Source organism: Poecile atricapillus, chromosome 1, assembly GCF_030490865.1.
Source record: "Poecile atricapillus isolate bPoeAtr1 chromosome 1, bPoeAtr1.hap1, whole genome shotgun sequence".
Taxonomy (NCBI): Eukaryota; Metazoa; Chordata; class Aves; order Passeriformes; family Paridae; genus Poecile; species Poecile atricapillus.
In genome coordinates, this window is record NC_081249.1 from 68932660 (window position 1) to 68954752 (window position 22093).

At 41.1% G+C, this 22093-nt stretch overlaps 1 protein-coding gene across 1 annotated transcript in view; it reads right to left on the reverse strand.

Moving 5' to 3' along the window:
* The window catches only part of MTUS2 (microtubule associated scaffold protein 2), a 161851-nt gene that overhangs the window by 60879 nt on the left and 78879 nt on the right, over window positions 1-22093 (reverse strand). The window contains exon 4 of the mRNA XM_058826196.1: window positions 3843-4004. Within this exon, the coding sequence (XP_058682179.1) occupies window positions 3843-4004 (162 nt within the window). The remainder of the gene's footprint in view (window positions 1-3842; window positions 4005-22093) is intronic.

The window sequence follows — 22093 nt, forward strand, 5'->3', positions numbered from 1 at the left end:
GTTCTCAGGAGTATTTTAAAAGTTAACTAATGCAGTCTGCAAGTTAACCAAAAAACATCCAAGGAAATATCTTCAGTCACTCACAGACACAGGGAGCCCCTTTGAGCTTTCCTCTGCCTTTTCCCCTGATACCCATGACTAGTCATGTCCTTGGTGAGTAATGACACATCCCTGCATGCATTGTTTGAGACAAAATGAGCAAAGCTGGAAATATGATGGATTCTGTAGAATGAGAGCAGTCTAATTCTCTCTAGAGACTCTCTACTTCCTGTGATCTATGAGACACTGAAAGACTGAATAAATAAGTAGATGTAGAAGAAAGACTATGTATTTCTTGAAGTAGAAACTGCTAATGCTTGTGCTTTTCCCTTTGTGTTTGTTTCAAATTTAAAGTCAATCTGATAAGAAAGAAAGGACAACAATTATTTCATGGTCTTGTCTGGAAACAGTTGCCTTGTTCTTGTATTAAAAAAGAAAAGTCTCTTTAGCTGGTGTTTAAAAAAATAAAGTAAAAAATAAACCTCATAAAATCTGTCATTTTTTTGACTTAATAGAAAATCTCAGGGTGATTCAGAACATCCAACGTTAATTGCTGAGTTAAAATAACTATTCCTCTTTCTGCCATTTTGCATGGATCCTATGGCATTTTATTGTCTCTTCCTCACACAATTGTACTATGGAATGTTTAAGAGTGGTTCCCAGAAAAAAGGTAGGAAAATTTGCAGATGAACTCCCACCTTCACTTGTAAGGTAGTGCTGCATATCTCTGTGTTCAGTACAGGAACAATGTGAATGTAACCCACTGCACACTGCTGCTCTGCTTTGAAGGGAAAGTGTTTGCAAGGGGGAGCAAAGCAGCAGCAGACTCTTCTCCCTTCATCCCTGCAGGAGTGCTGGGGCTCACTCTTCCCCCCTCAGATGCCCTCAGATCACCCCTCTCCTTCCTGCTGACATTGTACTGTCTGGATTTTGCAGAATCTGATCAAAAAAATCACATTTTACACTATAAGATTGCTGGTGAGAGCTGAGATAACACTGGCCTCCCATTTTTCATCTTGACTGATTGCATTTAACAGTCTGTCCTGTTATATATGATTTACTGGTACTTGTAGAAGCAAAAGAATTGAACGGGTGAATTTTTTAAACAATATTTTTGATTGTCTTTAATTTAGGGGGCCAAGTAGGAACAAGCTGCTCAAATGAATACCTTATTGCCACTGTCATTGCACTCAAATTAGGATATTTCTTATGGATGACAACAGTCATTAAATAATAATAAAAAATAATAATAAAAAATAAATAATAAGTAGAAATGGGAATCCCCCAACACACACCCCTCAAAATCCATAACAGGGCATAGAAAATATAAAATCCCACAGCTCTCTGATTTCATAGAGAGTTTGGTGGCAGATCCAGCTTGGTGCACAGAACTATGTCTCTGAATATTGCCTTCTGCAGATATTCCTCCATTTTCAGGGAAATTTAAACCAGAAAATTCATATATGTATGCTTCAAATACTATATATTTTAATCAACATCTGTGGAAAGAGGAAGCTTATATGAATTTCAGAGCTAGATTGTGAGTACAAAGTTCCTGATGGAGAAGTGCTTTCGTTAAAGAAAATATGAAGCAATATAGAAATGGTAAGTTTTAGTTAGGTTATCGCTGTACTTCCCAAAGTAGCTAATACATTTAATTGAAATTAAAAGACCCCTCTTTTTCTAGTCAAGTATATGCTTTCTTTTTCCTTTTCTATAAACTGTCAGACATGGAAATGTGAAAAGGGCTGTGCAAAACACTGAAACCTAATCAAGTGCACTGTTTTCACAGACCAGTCGCAAGGCCATCAGTTCATGCCTGCAAAACAATTTGCATGACAACAATCTTCCACTGCTATTGTCCCATGCCAGAATTCTTTTTAGATCATCTGAAGCACAGCATCATCTGCTCCACAACAGAAGCTAAAGGAGTCTATTTTCATTAATTAAATTTTTTTTATTCCCTGCAGTCCAATTTATTTCAGAAGCACTTTTATTGAAATATCAGGAATATAATCTCTCTTAAGCAGTTGTGTCTATGTTTTTTTTAAGTGAAAATATACAGTTCATGTGGTCTTCTCAAGTGACATCTAATACATGAAAGCTCTCATGTGATTTTTGATTTTGATGGCTATTTTTGATTCATTAATATAGGTAGACATTTTCATTTGTGAATTAATTTACTATTCATACATAGATAAAATTATGCACATCCCTGAAATACTAATGCAATTTTTATATTACCTGATATTGCACTCTTTCAGAAATACTATTTAGATTTAAATTATTGCCATCTTCTTTGTGAAGTACTTTCCTTCTTCCTTTCATAAAATATGCTGTATGCAATACACATAGTGCCTGTGCTCCTCAGCTGTAACTCTGGAGTGCTCTAAGCACTTTGTAACTTCAATATCTTGCACAGGAGGATGGTCAGATGCTAAATACATATGCAACATCAAGCCTATATAAATCATTGTCCAAAGGATACCTAAACAGAAAAGTTTACCTTCTGTATGTGCCTCTATCACATTGGGATCTACACCCAGTGTTCATATGCTGTTGCAAGAAAGGCAAGATTAGAACTGCTAAAAACACCTTGTCTTCATAATTTCTCTGATTTATTTCAACTTCTGCTCCTATAAAATACTTAGCATTTTGAGGAACCATGACACTGTTTGATTAAAAAAATAAAAAATTAAAAATATCATAAATTGGCCACAGATACATGCTGCTAACTTGTCTCATAAAATAATTAAACCAGAACATTGGACCAACATAGTTTCTTTTGCTTCTGTCTGTTGTGTATAATAACAACTTCCTAACCTTATCAGGTGTCCCTGTTCAGGAACAGTCTGAATGCATAACACAGGCAGGTAATCCTACTTCCATGTTTAGTTTACTTCCAGAATAAAACAGGCAAATTTATGACATGGTAACTTCTGAGCTATCCCTTCATCCTTATTTTGACCCAAGAGCCTTTTACTGTATTTATCTCCCTCTGTCTGGTTGGTTTGGTGGGTACTTGGTGTCCAGCCAAGGTCAAACCACTACAACAGGTAAATATGTCTTGAAAGCAGGTGACAGGAACTAGCAATTCATAAAGTCTTTGTCTAATATTTTGCACTGATTTTTCCTTCCCAGCTCCATTTGCAATGTGTTATCAAACCAAATGGAACTTACACAGAGATGAAACACTGCTGAGTAAGAGCCAGCCTGGATAAAATTATTTATTTTGGAATTTGAACTGCTAGATCTAGTCTGAACTTGATGGAACTGGTCATTTGAGACAAAACTGAATTGAGCAGGAGAGTTTAGGCAAGGAAACAATTTGGAAACAAGGCTAAGGGGTTTTTGCTTTGTTTATTTGCCTCCTTCTGCCTCTCTGAGTGAAAAAAACCAAAGATTACTCACACCTAGAGGCCAATATTCTCATCACTGCAAACATACCTAGCAATGAATTATCTGCTCAATGGAATGTTTTGGTCTCTAAAGGAATGCAGTATTTTCAAATAGCTGCTTGTTGAGAACCAACAATATATACACTAATGTCTGGCATGTGTAGTTAGGGACAGTAAATGCCTTCAATTCTACACATAACTCACAAAATGAGATCGTAGCTGTGTTGTTGACTTGTTACAAAGAGTCTGCAGTAAATACAGGTCTATGAGCCAAATCAACACACCGGCAATGGGCCCAAGGATGGCATGAAAATTAATTAAAAGCAAGAAGTAAAGCAGCATCCCAGCAAGGTTTCTGCATTTCTTGGCTTAACGCAGGTGGTGTTTTAAGTCTGGAGCACTTACCAGTGGGTGCTGTGGCAGTTTTTGGTGCTGGCAGTAAGCTCCTGCGTGGAGTTGCTGTGCTGCTCGATACCTGCGTTGTGCTTTTGCTGCTCCCCTTAGGAGCATCCTTAGAAGGTGCAGATGCCCTAGGGGTGGGCTGCTCTTCATTTCCGAAGCTGGAACCTGCAGGAGACCGGAATTGCACTAATTATAAGTCCATAAAAAATGTATGTGAACTGTGGCATACAGACCGAACTTCTATCAGCAATTATAATCTACAGTGATATCTTCTCACAGCAGCTTGGGCTAAGTTACACAGGCTGTCTCCAGTATAAACCCTTAGGTAGAAATAAAGAGTTCCCAAAGACTTACTTAAATGATAAGCTTTGGCAGCTGTTACAGTCTGATTCCAACAGGAAATTAAGACCTTCTCTTTGTCTCCCTCTATAAAGGTACGTGGCTACAACCCTTATCAAGAAACCAAGGAATTCATAAACATATGGGTGGATGAGTTTATGGTTTTGTAGCTGCTAGAGGAGCCACAACACACATTCACCCTATCACTTGGAAGCTGCTGGTGTTTGAAATGAAGGGGAATAGCAGGGCTCAGTGGTGCAAAGTTTCAAATTCCCCTGCTCAGGTGAAGATTTCCCACAAAGAGTCCCTCAGATCACACTCAGACATTTGAATAATAAGATAAAAAAACAGAGAAAAAAATTCTGCCTGAACTCTTACATCCACTTCAGTCATATTCTCATACCAAATATTAGGTTGCCAAGGGTTTAGCCTTATATTAACCTCTTTCAAAACTTTTATTGGGTTTGGTTTCCTCCTGCATTTACCATCTAGGGAATAATGACATCCTAGGTTCCTTGTAGACATAAGGAAAACAATATTTTCTTAACATTTGAGAAAGGCAAAGTTGGAGCGTTCTTTTTACCTATCTGTCTACAAGGCCTAAGAGGAGCAAAAGATTACAGCAGATCTGGACTTGAACATTTGTAGAAGAATGAACATTTTGATTGAAAAAAGTGGAGATAGTGCAAGAAATACAAAGGATGTCAGAAAAGGCCTATAATTTTTATTTCAATTGTTTTACAAAGATACAATATAATATTGGTTAGGTACTGCCTGCAGGAAAATGATAGCATTATCTTAATAATTGGCATGTCCAAGTCCACAGTATTTTTAAGACATAGGCTTCTTGAAAGTGTGCAAGTAAAGATTTCATTTTTCCCTTTATTACTGAAAATGTACTAGGAAAAAAGAAAAGCAGGTTGGAGAAGAAAATCTTCTTATAAAGGAAAAATATACCTTTTGGCTCTGAGAAAACAGCTTTAAGTTTTGTTGTGTCTTTGAGGCTGCTTGCATATAAGTTGTAATTTAAAGTGTGTATCTGCAGTATAAACATACATACATACAAACATATTTGACCTTTCCCAAGCCACATCAAAAACTTAAAACAGTGTAGTATACTCTATACAGGAACAGAAAGACCTGAAGCATTTGTCACCTTTACACAGCTCTGCACATAACAACCCCTCAGCACATCAGGTCAGTGTTGCATATCCAAACTGCATGGATTTTTCACCTGTGTAACAAACATTTAAATTTATATGCTGAATTAACTGTGACAAAACACTGCTGACTTCCATAAAGTCACAACAGCAGAAAATCTGGCCCAACCTAGCCCCATCTCCTCTGCAGCTGTGCACAAGGGCACCTGCAGCATGTGTGTCCACCTCAAGCTGTCTGCACCATGCTCCTGAGGCTATTCCTGAAGTGGCCTCATATGTATGCTTAGCCAGGCACTTCGGGGAACACCACTTGCAGAAACTTTATTTTCTTTCTTCAGCTATTTTTGTAAGTTTCCCTTGCAGAAGCACTAACCTTGAAGAGTAAATTATTCTCATTATTTGCAGAGAAATAGAGTTCAAGTGTTCTTCAATGGAAACCCTTTATTCTCATTTTCAACATTCATTCTCTGCCCTACAGTGAGCAGTGAGGGAAGAAGTGTGAGGCTGAGAGGGAGCAGGTGCTCCCTACAGGGCAGGGAGAAGACCATGGGGAAGCAGGTATTTAACCCCTGCACCATGGTGGAGCAGATATTCACACTGCAGTCCATGGAGACCTTCACACGGGCACACAGGTGGACATGGCCCAAAGGAAGCTGCATCCATGGAGAGCCCTCACAGGAGCAGGGCCCTGGAAGAAGCTGTGGGCCTGGACATGAGAACCATGTCAGACCAGCTTCATCCTGAGGGACAGCAGCCCTGGGTAAAGATCCATGCAGGAGCAGGAATAAGTGTGAGATGGAAGAAATGGCAGTGAGAAACTGTAATGGACTGACTGCAACCCCCATTCTCCTCCCGCTATGCTGCTCAATGGGGATATGGGATGGAGGAGGTAGAGGGATTGGGAAGGAGGAAGTGAAGTTGAGGGTGGAAAAAAGTGGTGGGGGAAAGCTATTTTAGTTGTTTGTTTTGTTTCACACCTTTCAACTCTATTTTAATTGTCAATACATTAAATAATTTTCTCCAAGTAATTTTTTTTTTTTCCCCTGTGACAGCAGCTGGTAAGTGATCTCCATGTCTTTGTCTCTACCTGTGGTCTTACCTTATTTTTTTTCCTGTCCTGTACAGGAGGTGAGATAGTGAGACTCACTATCAGGCAGGGTGGGTGCCTGGCAGCCAGCCAAGGTCGACTCACCACAACAGCAATATCAATACACCCAGGATTTGCTGAGATAAGGTCAATGTTTAACTTAAGAGACATTGTCTCCCACTTTTCTCTTCACTCACAATAGATGGAAATTGGAAAGAGACAGAGGGATACAACAACACATGCGTGTATAATATGCTCCAACAAGCAAATGTTTGCCGCTTCCATGGATATCACTAGGGCAGCATGCAGTTCCCTAGGAGCAGAGGTAGGTGAGTTTCACCTTGCTGCACATAGTGCTGGATTCCAGAGTTCAGATAGCATTCAAAGAAGTAATTAAATTAAAGACTTAGGAGAATGCATATTTCTCATGATCTAGGAGGAAAAGAAAGGTTTTAATTTACTTTAAGGAATCAACTTATAGGAAAATCAGAAAGATGATTCAGCAGATGGTCCATCTGTTAGCCCCTCATGAAATAATGCCTCCCACTATTATCTGCAACAGGTGAATCAGTAGCTTCTGCCCTTCCATGATACCACCTCTTATTTTTCAGTAAAAGCCTGTAGAGAAACACCAGATGCGCAGTGGGTGAACAGTTTCCAGGTGACCACATCTTTTGTTGTATTGTACTTCTTCTCTCCTACTCTACTCTGGCATTCTGTGTAAGCCAGGGGAGACTCTGCTTGCCTTTGAAGCACCTGGCGAGTTGTCTGGGGGCTGCTACATAAAAGGCCCTGCATTTTTGCAGATTCTGTGCTCTATGAGGAGCAGCACTGCTGAATTTGCAGTAGAGTGCTCTGCTGGGGCTAAAGGCCTTCAGCCTCACTTTTATCATCTCACTATAAGCCCCAAGGAATCCTACTCTTCTGCTTCTGAAAAGGAAAAAAAAATACCAAAAAGAAGAATATTCCTTTGAAGACTTGCAGTTACTTTGGAAAGTCCCAGCTGCAGCCACTCTTGCCCTATACTTGTTTGCCAGTAGACACTGAGAAATTAGGGCTGGGAACATATTGTGGGCTGCATATTTGAAGAAAACCATGACCAAAATCCCACTTGCTCCTAGATGTCTTTGAACCACTCTTTCTCAATATCTGTTACCACTCTTTTTTACCATCTGGCTGAAGCTCATTTCAGGGACACCTCACCCTCAGAAAAGAAGGGCTCTCTTGTATGTGCCACTACAAGTTTGTGCCTCTTGTAGGTGTTCCTTTTCTGAAATTATTTACAAATATTTATAAAAAAGGACAGAAATATCCAATGATAAGATATATAACTGTAGAACTAGCAGGAACGTGAATGGGGTGAATTCTGCATTTGATGAGAAATTAATTAGGCCGTGTTGTGCAGCAGGTCTTGATCTGAGAGGAGACAATGATAGGAAGGGCTGTGTTCTGGAACCCCACAGCTACAGATTTCCCTGTCTGCAATCAAGGGCAATAAAGTCTCCTTTTGTTGGAGAATTTGCATCGTTTGACAATGCCTACAGGTCTTGCTGACAAACAAACTGCAGAGGAGTGTTAGAGCATGAGTGTGGCTCCCTGTCCTGCGGGCTGCTGTGCGCAGCCTATGACACTCATAGACATGGAGTGAGTTTCCAGCTCTTCACAGCAGGTCAAGCATTCCCTGTGCTGGCAGAAGGCTTGGAGCTGAGAGCTCCTGCCACAGCTGTAATCGCATGCAAGACACTGGGAATGTGCTGGCATCGTGCATGTTCACTGAAGGACCAGCATTTACCCAGGGTTATAGGAAAGCCTTTCCAATATAAAGATCTTTGGACACTACTCGATGTCAAGTTAATGACAAGGAAGTTACACCTAGTTATTGCATCAGTGATCCCACTCAGCAATTCTAAATCACTTCCCAGTCACAGAACTGAAATAACTTTAAAAAAGGATTTGAGCCACTGTCCAAATTTGCACAGCAAAGAAACAGCAGAGACAGACAAATGAGCAGAAAAACCTGATGATAAATGAGGCCGGAACGACTTTTTTTCACCTGCAAAACACTGGGATGTATTATTCCTCTGGGTTTTACTAGGCTGCACTTTTGTGCCCCAGTTTTCAAGTAAAAGTACAAGCACAAAGTGAAATTTAAGTCACTGCCATGGGGAATGATCTGATAAGAAAAATACCTAAACTGCTGGAAATAATCAGGTGACGTTTAAAACCAAAACCTGCAAGACACACTTTTCACTAACTTGGGACATTTGCCCATCCTTCAAGTAATGCCCATTCTTTATTCCTGATTGTTACTTGTGAACTGGTAAGTAAATTTTATAGGATGATTACCAGATAGACAACCTGTCAAATGAGATTTTTATTTCACTACTTTAAGGGTTGCTGTTTTGAAGTCCAGCATGGTATATTTCAATATGAGGTTTCACAGTGTAATTTTCAAGAGACACCATTGAACATACAGTTGAGCTCTGTAGCTCAAGCTGAAACTAAGCTATGGACCAAGAGGGACGGTGTGATCATGAGGACTAACCATGTTATTAAGAGGTTTTGATAGTACATAAGACTACTAGTTGGCTAATTGGGGTTTTTGCGTCTGCAGAGAGACAGTGCCTGGTATTTCCTAGCAGGCCAAATATGCAAGAGATCAGACACTAGCTCATGACAGGTTTCCTTTCCATCCAGAAAAGAAGATGCTTAAGAATTGATGTCCATACAATGCTTGAGCCTAACTTACTTAGCTTAAAGTCTTTTTTCCTACTGCCTTTGTTTTTGGTTTTTTGGGGTTTTTTTGGTTCAGACAAAGATGTTTGAGGAATAATTCCCTGTAAAATGTTAATTTTGTACCTGACCATATGCCTTCATAAAAGCTGATTTTTCAGAAGTCTTTACATTCAAAAATGAAACTTGATTTTTGAATTCAGGTTAGTTATTCAGGTTAATAATTTGCACCAAAATATGGAGCCAAATCTGCAGTGCCTCCCAGCACAGCTTTACAGAGCTTCACAGAGCAGCTTTACATAGCTTTGGGTCTCTGCACTGCCAGTGATTACCTCTGAGGCAGCCCTCTCACTGACTAGGAGAGAGTTTTGTGCCATCAGTAATGATGAATGACAACTGTGATCAGCCATGGCTTTTGTACACTAACACACCTGTAAAAGGTGTGCACATCCATCCTTCTCCTCGTGCCCTTCAGTCCTAAAGCCAAGTAACTTTCTCCTGTGTCACCTGCTGTCAGATGGTTTGGGGCCCCTGGACCCGGCTCTGCAGAAAGCTGTTGGGCACCTGAAGGGTGGGAACCTTGCAAGGTTGGCCAGCACTGGAAGAGCTGCAAAAGCAGCTCTGTGCAGATGCACTGGCAGGCTCTTCCTTCACCTCCAGCTGCCCTGACTGCTTCTGCAGTCAAAGGCTGTATCCTGCACTTGCAACTGATCCAGGCAAGCAAAAGAGAGAGGTGGTGTCTCTGGCAGGGCAGAGGGAAGCATCGCCTCTTCAGGCTGTGCTTTCCTAACTCAGGTGGCAGCTGAGCTTCCAGGGTAGCACTGGTAATCCTACTTCCAGCAGGATGCCCCTGCACACATGGCCTTTATTTGAGGCTTGGTCCATCAGACTGTATTTACACTGCTAAATAAAAGCTGGCCAAATAGTGTCTCATCCTGACAGCACCCAGGCTGATCATAGCAGCTTTTTCCTGAGCGTGTTAGAGTAGAAAAAAACATGGCCACAAGTGTGAAGAATAGGGTGAGGGATCAGGAGACTGGGCTTAGCCTGGCTCCCAGGCTTTCCCTTTCTCACCGGCACAGCTGGACTTGCAGCTAAGAACCATCCACTGAGCTGGGCCATGTATGCTCCATGTCACTGGCAAAGGAGGTCATTCAACTTAGTCTCACATCAAAGTGGGTTTAAGAAAAGTGGAGATGTTTTGCCTCTGCCAAGTGGAATTGAAGCTCCTTCCTTTACATGATATACTTGTTTTGATGACACTGATTTTTTGGAATCTAGATTAATTTCTGACACAAACCCATCTTCAGTGCCCTTCATACATAATAGATAGCAGAAATACAGCCTTCTGCTGATACACCTCCTTGTGTCAATGCTAACTAATTCATTTCACATCACCATATAAAATATATATTTTAGGATCCAGCTATATGCATTTCTTACTTGAGTGGAGCCACGTGCTGCTCCCTCCTGAAGAGTTACAAACCTCATTGGGTAAGGTGCAAATTTCACTGCAAAGTAAAATTTCTGTATGTGTTACTGGGAATTGCAGACAACTCACTGACTATGCCAGACTTTGGAATCACATAACACATTTTATTTGGGTTCTGGTGAGATGTTGCATCTCTATAAGGAAAGATGAGCATTTTATTATGTAATAAAGTCTGTATGTCAGTGGTGGCTTTGCCTGCCACTGATGGATTCCACAGCTGCTTGGTTAGCTGAGAGCTTTGGCATGGCTGGCTGATTAAAACCCCCTAGGACATGGAGCAAAGACAGCATAGTATTTTGCTGATCAATTGTAATATTTGTCAGAAAGGATAATATAAGTTGTCTGCCAAATCCTGCCAAAGATACCTGGGCTGCGCAGACATTTTAAAATGGGCCTCAGAAATCACTGTGTATCTGCCTTCTCTAAGAGGAATCTCCTGGCACTACTTGGAGCTGAGCCATCAAAGGTCATTCCTGACCAAATCTTCCCTGCAAACATTCCTCATTCAGTGTATGACTCTGATCACAGTGACAAGAAGCATCCCATGTCAGGAATCCTCCACTGAAATGTCCCTTGTGGTGCTCAGAGGAGCTGACGCAGTAGAATTATATACTGGGGAAATGTTTGCTTCTCTAACTGAGATGAGAGAAACATACCTGCTGTAAGCTTCTCCTAGACAGATGGATTAAAATTTCTAACATATCAGATCAGACTAACCTGATCTTACTCTGTAATTACTGAAGCCTATCAATTAACTGTAGTAAGGGCTGGTTCTTAAAACCTGAGACGCACTTGAAGGCAAGCACATACTCATAATGTTTTAGAAGCTCTCCTTGCTGACAAAAGTTAAGAGCATATTACATATCAGTTGGATATTTAAATTCCTCTAAGGTTAATTTTAGGGGAGTAAATAAGTAGCTATATCCAAGCAACAGGGTTTCTGGGATCCTAAATCTACTGAAATTAATTGTTATTGAAGGCTGAATTTGTAAGAAAAACAATATTTGATCCCAGTGAGGGCAACTGAAGTGTTTGGTACAACAAAATTTTGATTTAGGCTGAATGTTTTAGGCAAAAGACTACTATCTATACCAAGCAAAAAGCATGTGAAGAAAAATAAGAGCACTGATTTACTTTCAGGTGTTGTCTGACACAGTCATGCACTGTCTTAAAGAGGAGATGGATGAATACATCTGCAAGTGCCACTTCTCCTCCTTGTTGCCCAGCAGGGGAATCCCCTACACCACAAAATTCCCAGCCACTGTAGAGCTCTCAAAGTAATTGAGCATTTTTGCCAAAGCCACATATATGATCCGATGCCCTCAGCTGCCAGAATGACCTCTGGGATCACCAGAGGCTGGCCAAAAATTAAAATAACCAGAAAAAAGATACAGATAACATCAATTTTCTGCTACCAGTAAAGCACTAATGGCATGCATCAGCCTACTTGGAGGGAATTTTCCTGTGTAGGAAGATTTTGATGTTCCTGGGTAGTCCTTTGGTCTCAGCACCCACACTTGTAGAAGCACTAGTTTTGTAGCATGACTTGTGCTCATGACCATCTGCTTTCATGGCACTGAGCCTGCTTCTGAGCTGGCATATCAATTCCTACAGGGCACAGGCACCCATGAAAGACAGGATTAGAAATGACATCTGCTCTGCAAGAGGTTCCTCCTGATGGCAAGGAGTGCCAAATTAGAGCCACATGCCCTATTATAAGGAGTGACATCTGTTGGCCCTCATAGCATTTTGCCATCAATAAATGCCTCTTCCCTGGAATCACTTCTTTTAATTCGCTTGAGCACTGGCTTGGAGTATTTTGACACTTAAAAGTGTATATATAATCCCTGGGAAAAGTGTTAATGACATTCCAATAGCGATAATGAATTTCCACCAGCTTTAGCAACCCATGCTGGTTGCCCCAGCTCAGCAGACTAGGAGAGGCTAAGCAATGCCCTGACAATTGTAAGTGCTTAAGGCCTGGTAGCATTCCGTCCTGCTCCCTCCCTGCCAAACCCACAACAACATGTGGTTTACATGGAATTACGCTAGATCAAAGAGCTGGTAAATGTGTCTGACTCCTTACGTGGCAAAATGATGACTTTAGAGCATGTGACACAGGCTAAGGAGGGGAGATGTCATACCAAAACCTCAAGGAGGGAAGAGCCTTAGAGAGTCCCCAGTCAGTCACTAATTAATTGCATTTTATGAGCTCAGGCACAGATCCTCAAAGCTGCTTAGGATCTTAACTCCTACTTCATTTCACATTCAAATTTAACTCACTGTGCTTATTCTTAATCACCATCTCAGCCCTGAAGGAGTTTCAAACCCACAGATGTCTTCATTTCAGAGTATGAAGGATGCAAGCAGCTGAGCAGAACCTCCCATGAATGCTGAGCAGGGCTTTGGTTGGAGGAGAAAGGAGGTGATGGGCACCAAATCTATGCTTTGGAAACAGGCAGGGAGATTTCTAAGCTGTTCAGAGCAGACATTTGTTTTGGTCACATCATGTTCACCCTACTGGACAACATGCTCTTCAAGAAAAAACATGAGAACCTGCTTTTCCCAGTTAATTTTCACAAACTTCTGTGTAAGTAATGCACAACATGTATGGTGCTGCTCTGGACTGCCTCCTGTCTAGTCTGTGTTTGGTGGTTATTTTGGATGTAATACAGAAAAAAATCCCCAAACCTATAGCAAAATATGAATCTGGAAAAAAAATTATTTGTGTAGTCCAGAGTTTCAACAGTCAGGAAACATTTTTCAATGGAAAGTTTTATTTTTAACACAAGCACTGGCTACACTGTATATTTCAAGACTCCAAAAATTAGTTTGACTTGCAGAATTCTGCTGATTAAATGTCTTCCTCAAAAAACATCTTAACCTGTTCAATCAAACTACAGTGTTTCGGTTTTTTTAATAAATATTGTCAGTTATGAGGAGCCTGGGTGTAAAACTGCATTTCAAAACCATCAGGAGAGAGAAACACAAACAAAACAGGCTTCTATTATAAATGGCATTATCCATGGAGAATAAACATAAATTTTTTATGATGTGATTGTTAAAATTTTTCCTTATCTCATGTTTACTAAAACCAGTGCCTTTAGTAGATTTTGGGCAAAATTTAATTATTTTACAATACACTAATCTTACAACTAGCAATACTAAATGCAGTGACCTAGTGATGCAGCTAAATAAGTTTTTCAAAGTGTTTTATCTATGATTGTATTTCTATGAACTGAAGCAATCTAAACCAATCTTGACCCATAATAGTTTGCAGGGAACAGATGTTTAATTGCATTAATTTCACAAAATGAAAGCTCTTTAAAGTATGCAAAATTAAAATTCCGTTGAAAACCGCAAAGGTTAAATAGAGGAGGTAGATTCTTAAAAAATGACAGTGACCTTACAGAAAAGTCATTTAACTTTTCTACTTGATAAAGTATCAAAACTTTTGTTAGTTTGATCCTTTTACAGTTTTCGTTTCCCCTTCATACTTGAATGTATCTGTTTGATCAGAATCAAACTGAATGGCTTCTCCTCATTACAATAAATGCTACTGATAAGAAATAAAATGTAAGACCATTTCACTGGAGCATGTGCAATTGGATTTCCACAGGCACAGCTAGTACCAGAGTACTGTGGAATGCTCCCTGAGTCTTTCCAAGGGCAAATACACACATAGTCTGTGCAACAAACAGGAGAAACTGCAATTCTGTGACCACTCTGAGATATATGATGTGATAGGAATTACAGAAACTTGGTGGGAAAATTCTCAGGACTAGGAAACCATAGTGGATGGCTACTAACTCCTCCAGAATTATATAAAGGGAAGAAGAGGAAATGGAGTTGCATTTTCTGTAAAAGAGAAAGTGAGCCATGGAGTACTCCAGAGTCTCCGGCTCTGGTCCTCTAGATCAAAAACAAAAGGGAAAAAATGGAGAAGTTTCACAGGAGATCTGTGAAAATGATCAAGGGCTCTAGAACCTGCCCTATGAGGAGAGGCTGAAGGAGTTAGCTCTTACCTGCTTTAGAAGGGAAGGCTCAGGGGGGACCCAATCACAGTATTCCAGTACTTGAAGGGCTCCTACACAGAAGAGGCTCTCACTTCACAAGAAGCCACATGGAGACAAGAGGAAGGTGCAAGCTACACTGGGAGAGGTTTAATCCCAACAAAAGGAGCAATGTTTGTACAGCAAGAACAATCAGTCACTTGAACAACCTCCCCAGGGATGTGGTAGATAGAGTCCTCATCACTAAAGGTTTTCAAAATGTGACTGGACAGGGTGCTAGGTGGTCTCACATAGGCTCCCTTTTCCACAGAATGTTGGACCAGATGATCTACACATTTCCTTCCAACATGGGCTATTCTTTGTTTCTATGAAAAGGGAATAATGAAAAGACCCCAAATTCCAGTGCCAGCATTAAAGTAAGGACTATACACCACTATTTGGTCAGACAGTTTAAATATAAATTACGGTATTTTGCATAAAAATCATATTTATGCTTTAGATATGTATTTCTTGCTGAGTTTGTAAATGTGAAAGATACCGGTGTGATTACTCAGAAAATCTGCTCTTCAGAGTGGAAACACAACCTGGGCAGCCAGGCATGAAATTCCCCATCTGACTGCAGCACCTCAGTGGTCTTGCCACATGCTCTGACATCAGGGAGCCCTCTCTGAGCGGCTTTTGTGGGCAGGTGCTGTGTTTTCCCATGTCAGTAGGTTACATCATGGTATCATTGAAATTAAACAAGTTATAGAAAAATAATGAATTGGTTCCTGGTCTTCTGCATCAGTGGGCAAGTTGCTGCCAGGCTGGATCCATGACTGCAACATCCATTTTGGCATGATATAATACTGTGTGGATTGCTTCCGGCCTGGCTGGGACACCTGATAACACTGGACGAGATTGTTCCTCTAAATCCACTGCTTTTAAAAGGGGAAGGTCCTTGAGAAGAGAAATAATTACCTGTACCCTCACCATTTCTCTTTTTCTTAAACAGGATGTCCATCTCTGGCATGGAAATGGCAGGATTAATGAGAAATATCCTATTATCTTCATCTCCATATTTATTGTTCTGTATTTAAGACTTCTTTTTGTAAAAGAAAAGCTTTTTAATCATACATGTAATATAAGGGTTATTGAGTAAAGCACAGTTTCTCATTTTGTATCATTTAAAATCCAAGTATTTTTTTCAAGACACCTGGAATTACAGGATTGAGAACAGGTTTGTGTATGTGGGAAGTGGGTAGGGATGTGAATGAATGCAAATTATTTTTAAGAGGCAAAAAGTACAGTTAGGAGTATGATCAGTAGTATTTTATACCAACACAAATAATAACCTTTTGTATATCAGGCACATTTCATTAACTTTGCATCTATAGTACAAGTGCAGAAATATTAAACCAAAGTGTTGTCTACTGGAAGATTGTAATTCAAGATTGAATTTTGAAGTGACAGTACTTCAGTTTTAAGAAAAGGTCTCCAAAGCCTCGTACCCTGGAGGAGGAGTTGGATAGCTCTTAGACCTGCTAACAAATGGCAGAGACCCTAGGAAAGTCTAAGTAGTAGCACTTCCTTTGAGTTTTTTTGCTGGTTCTGCAGTTTCCTTCTCCTCCATGATGGCAGAATCTGACAGGACCCTCATGTGGCCCTTGGTGCTTCTCTTATATTCCTGAATCCTGAAGACAAGTGGTTATTTAAAAATCTCAGTTAGTGTAAAAGAATTACACCCATATGAATAATAAAATGATTACACTATGCTTCCATTTTTTATTTTTTTTTACTTCCTTCTTCAGCACTTACATGTAGCCTGAGAGCAACTCCAAGATCTTCCTTTTAAAGAAATATCCTGGGTTTTTCTGAAACAGCATGAGCAGTGATATCACACCACACTACTGTGATGACATGGTGGTTAAAGGTGCATTTGCCCTAAGGAGTGCTTAAAAAGCTCCTCCTTCTCTCAGTTAAACATGAACACATATCTCAGGACACTTGAGACCTAGTCCCTGACATTTAAATGTGTGAGTGGTGGTACAGCTTTTGGGTACCGATACTGAAGACAAAGAAGGAAGCTCTTAGAGAAGACAACAGTTTTACTGTTCTACAGAAAAGCCAGTTTTGGTTAAAACTGCATGCATATTATTTGTAAGCACCTTAGGATCTGGGAAACAAGACAATGCACCAAACCCATCTGTCTCCTTCCAAATTTACCAAGTCCCATAGATGAAGGAGAGAGTGGAAGATACCGCTGAGGCTCTTTGCAGAAAAGATATTACTCTTTACTACACTAAAATTGGAAAACAGGGCAAGAACTTATGGAGAACAGCCCTGAGGAGAAAGACTTGGGGGGTCCTGGTGGATAAAAAATATTGTCTGAGAGAAAGAAAGACTACAAGCCCCACAAGGCACACATGGAGGTAACATTTTTTATTACAGACCATACATGTCCTAAGCGAAGCATTGCCATTTTTAGAAATTAAGATCCACTCCACCAGAATCTCAACCTCAAAAACACTCAGTGGCTTCTCAGTAACTGGGAAAAAAAGCAAACAGCTTCATCTTTTATGAGTGGTAACAAATTTTTCTTCTGGTTTTACATGGCACAGTTTCATGAACTTCTTTTGGAGTTCATTTTGGTTTGTGTTCTTGTTTATACAATGAAAAGACAATGGAAAGGCTGAAAAACAATAAGGATTTTTTCAGATTAATCAACACAACAGACTTCACTGGTTTCTCTGGAAGGTTTGTGATTTTGTTCAAATCCATAATGAAATTTCAACTGCTGCAGCCAGACAGCGTTCTTATCCTCTTTGTATTCTCTAAGATTTAGGAAAAAAATAAGTTTAAAAAAGGGTTCCTGTGAGTTTGGAAATGTAACATTTTGCTGAAAAACCTCTAAATGAGGTAAATTGGAGGTGGTGTTGGTGGTTCCTCAACAGTATTTCACCTTCTTGTTCTTGCTAACAGAATGCAGGGAGCTGCAACAAATCAAAAAGCTCTTCCTGCTTTGGTTTGGACGATCATCCCTATTTAACAATGCCAGTATCATCGCCAACTTCTGCCTAACTACTTATTTTTTAACAGTCTGCTCTGTGAATAGGAGGACTAATGTAATCTGTTCACCTTTGAATTTTTGTGCTGTGTGCTTTATACATCTCCAGTGCACTGATGATGGCAGCACACCCAAGTGCCATTTATTTCCCAGAACAACGCTTCCAGCTGCCCATCAGCTACAACATGAGCCCCTACCTGTGGATCCTCCTTGTGTCTGCAGTTTCAATGTTTCCCTCCTGAAAAGGTCTCATAAATGACACAGAGAACCCTCATTGCCCTGCCAAGGCCCCTAACTCCTATTCAGGTTCTGGTGTTGTGGCAGGTTTTATTCTAGAAGGCCAGAAAGGCTCTGCACCACTGAGACAACAGGAATTTTCTTAGTTGAAAGTACTAATTTGGATTCTTGGTCTGTAGTAAGCTGCTAATTCTATGAAATCTGTAGAATCTGGAGTGGCTCCTTCCCTCAGAGCAGTTAAAAATGCAGGAGAGATGGAGAATTAATATAGGACTAATCCCACTGAATTGCATTGATTTTGTTTAGTTGGGAAATCATGAAAAAAAACCTAAATTGAGAAACCCCAGACACTGGAGTCACTGTGATCACATTTAGAAGTGAAACACTACCTGGAACAACAAGGACGGCTTTTGGGACCCACGTGAAGGAGGAAAATCCCTTCCTTGTGTCTGTCAAAATGACAGCACTGATACTGGAAAGGAAGCGTGGGTCTGAGCTTTCCAACTGGTAAGCTGTGGGAAGCCTCTGTAATGCTATACAGACACTCCCATTTAAGCAGGAATATAGTCCTAAATTAGAAGGCTGGACAATAAGTTCAGCTGTCACACATTTGCTACTAAAAGAACTATTTTTAAGAAATAAATGATTAACTTAAATGCTACATGATTCCTTCAAAAGCTGTGACTCTGAGTGGATTAGTGAAGTGGGAGTGCTTTCAGGCTATGCTTAATACATGCCTTATTAATTTAAAGCCTTATGATTGCCTTCAATGTGATTATGACCCAATGTCAACCTCCATTGTATCTGTCAAAGTTGTTGTAAGACTCTTTATGTGGAGGAACAATCACTTCTGATGTTTTTCAGAAGGTAAATACAAGACTCTCAGTCGGATTACTTGAGCCTCAAGGTCTGGACTCCCTAGGGGCTCCCCTCACAAAACAGGGACCACCCAGCATCCCGCATTGCATATAAACATTTGCATACAAGGAACTTGTATGGGGTTATGTTTTCCATTTGCTCCCCAGAAGCAGAAGAAAGCCCAGTAAGAGATGAGGAAGATCTGCTGACAGGTTCTCCTTCCTGGGCCTTTCCAAAGTTCCAGGTGCAGGGAGAGCAGCTGGGTCCCTTGGTATTGGGCAGTCACCACTGGGTTTGCAAGCCAATATCCCAGCTGCCTGCAGCCAGGATGGCTGTGGGGGGACACCTACAGCACATGGGGTTAATCCCATATGGAGGAGCCTTGGCACCTGGCAAGGGTTACAGCCACAAGCTGCTTGCTGTGGGGTGCCGTGTGGCCACGGCTTAGCCAAGCAGTGACACGAGCAGAGACTCCCTGGTCCACAGCCACTGTCCTTCCCACCACCCAGAACAGACAAGACAGTATGTCACCTATTAATTGCATGAATAAATAGTACCAGACTATATTTAATACAAACTCAACATCTGACAACTGCTAACCTTCAAGATGAAAGTTCGCTTTATTTATTGCTTCCCTTTATGTAAACATACAGACTGCTTACACATCAAGTGGTTTTGCAAATACAGCAGTCTGTATAAGCTCTTTTATGTACCTAGAATGGGCCTCCCTAGCAGGGCTTGGAAATAATTCGGGTTGCCTCTAAACAACTCAGAGGCACAGCATGAAACAGAGATAGAAGAGAGTTACAATTACAGAGATATCTGATATCTAGAAACAACTGTGGCAACAACAATTCTTTGAAAACTGTGTATCTATGTCATAGTTTTAAATAGGAGCACTCAAAGGTAGCAAACACCTTACTAAGAAACAAAGCTGAACTGTGAGAGCTCTTGAGTTTGTACAGCCCTCAGCACAACGAGGCTGAAACTGGTTGTGCTTCTTTTTCATCCCTGCAGTATGGGTGCAGAGCAACAATAGATAATTGAATATCTTTAGAACATCAAGCCCCGGCTTTGGGGAGGTCATTCGAGAACAAAACATCAGCCCTATTGGCAGACAACACACCCAGTTAACCCAGTTTTGTTTTCACTGGTGATCAGCAGCAGAGACTGAGAAATAAAGAAAGAACACAGAAACAGAGCAAAAGAGAGTGAAATTCCTCTCTTCCTATGTCTTTTCCAGCCTCAAAAATGCTTTATCTGCACAGAGCCACAGAGGGCTTTCACTTCTACGGGCTTGTCTAGTTTTCTTTGTGCCCATGAAACCTTTTAGCACTCACCACAGCAGCATCACACTTTAGTCCCTCCTTTTTTTTCTCTGTATCCACATTTTTGCACTTCTGAACATCTTGCCGTTTCAGTGTACAACCAGCACGCCTCCGATGATGAGGCAAACACAGGCAATTGTGTTCAACAGAATATGCTGAAGATGGAGGCAGGCTGGCACCTGCACAAGCCCCTCCAGGCAGCTCAGCCACATGAGGAGCATGGTGCTGCTCTGCCTGCACCCTGCCCACTGTTGCTCGGCCCCAGAGCTCGCTCTTTCCTGGCCCCACTGCCTCCCCACCTTCCTCCTTCCCACCTTTCAGCTGGGAATGTGTTTTCCTGACACTGAAGTCAGCACAAATGCTTCAGTTTGGAGCACGTGCTGGTGTTGGCTCCTCAGAAAGTGAAGAGCACCCTTTGGACAACAAATCTTTGAGGAATATCCCAAAGGAGTAGCTAAATGGCACCTGGGCATTTCCTAAGATCTCTGCCAAAGTGTGCAGCCAGTTCACACATCACGCAGAAGTATTTGATTTACACAGTCAGCCTCTACTTACATTTTGATCCCCATGCATTCTTTTTTCGCTGAGAAAGATGCTTGGCTCCCAGGCAGTTGGAGGGAGTCCAATATAAAGACCAAGCCTTAATGATCAGGAAAGGCTTTGGATAGAGAGAGGGTGGGTGGTCTCCCCTGACTTTCTTCAATCTTTTCTCCTCAGCTCTCTTGGTGTGAAGGCATATGTGTGCTGTGGAGGGGTGCTGAGTGTAGGGGATGAGTCATTTGCTTTCCTCACTGAGCCCTGCTACATACAGACTTCAGTCATGGAGAAGAAAAACAGACCTTTGCATTGGAAATGGCCTGGGAACCAACCAGCCTAAGCAAAACCACACAAATCATCTGGATACACAGAGCCCAGTTGCAGAGAAAAGTTATTTCTCGAGATCCCGAGTTCCTTTTTGATCCGCACACATCGATGCTCATCAGGAATTAACTCGGGGAGTTTTATTGCAAGCTTTCGCCTCGGAAAAAAAAAAGAAAAAAAAAAGTATAAAAAAAAGTATAAAAAAACCAATCCTTGCGGTTAAAAAGTATAAAAAAAATCCTTGCGGTTTGCAAGCCGCAGGTGCCCGGGCAGTCCCGGGGAGCCCGGACAGCGATTTAGGGCCGCGGCCACGGGAGGGCAGCGCCGGTCCTGACAAGGCAGCCCGAGCCGAACCCGCGCATCCTCCGGGATCGCTGCTTCCCACGCGCCGCACCAGGCACAAGGGAACGATTGACATCTTAGTTTACCTGAGCTGGAAGAACAAACAAAGGACTGCTTGTTTTCCTGCTGGGTACTTAAATTCTGTCTTTGCTACTTGCTTCTGCCTGTGTGTTTGTAATTTCGTCAAATTAATTATTCATATCATCTGGAAAATATTTAGATGAAAATTTGTCAGTCTGCTTACCCTAGATAATGGAATAAGAAAATAACAAACGTGGCAAAAATGCCAGAGGATGAACTGTTTCCAGTGAAATTGAATTCAGCATTTGATGGAGTGGGAGTGTTCTACAAATATGTTGAAAATGGTTCTTTAGTTACAAGGTACACTGTAAATTCGTAGTTTTGCAAAGAAAACAGGAGTCATTCATTGAACTGATATCAGCTGTCAGATATGAAGAATAGGGTTAAAAGAAAATAATTTCTCTGGAAATAAACCAAAACACATTCATCTGTTCAATCTCTCTGATCCAGTGGTCCAGGAAATAATCAGCCTGACTGAGCTGGTTTTGGCTGGAGTAAAGTTAATTTTCTTCGGCTGTGTTTCGGATTTGTGCTGGAAATGGTGTTGATAATGCAGAGATGCCTCGGTTGCTGCTGAGCAGTGCCTGCACAGCAATGAGGTTTTTTCTGCTTGCATTGCCCTGCCTGTGAATGGGCTGGGGGTGCACAAGGAGTAGGGAGGGGACAGGTGACCCTGA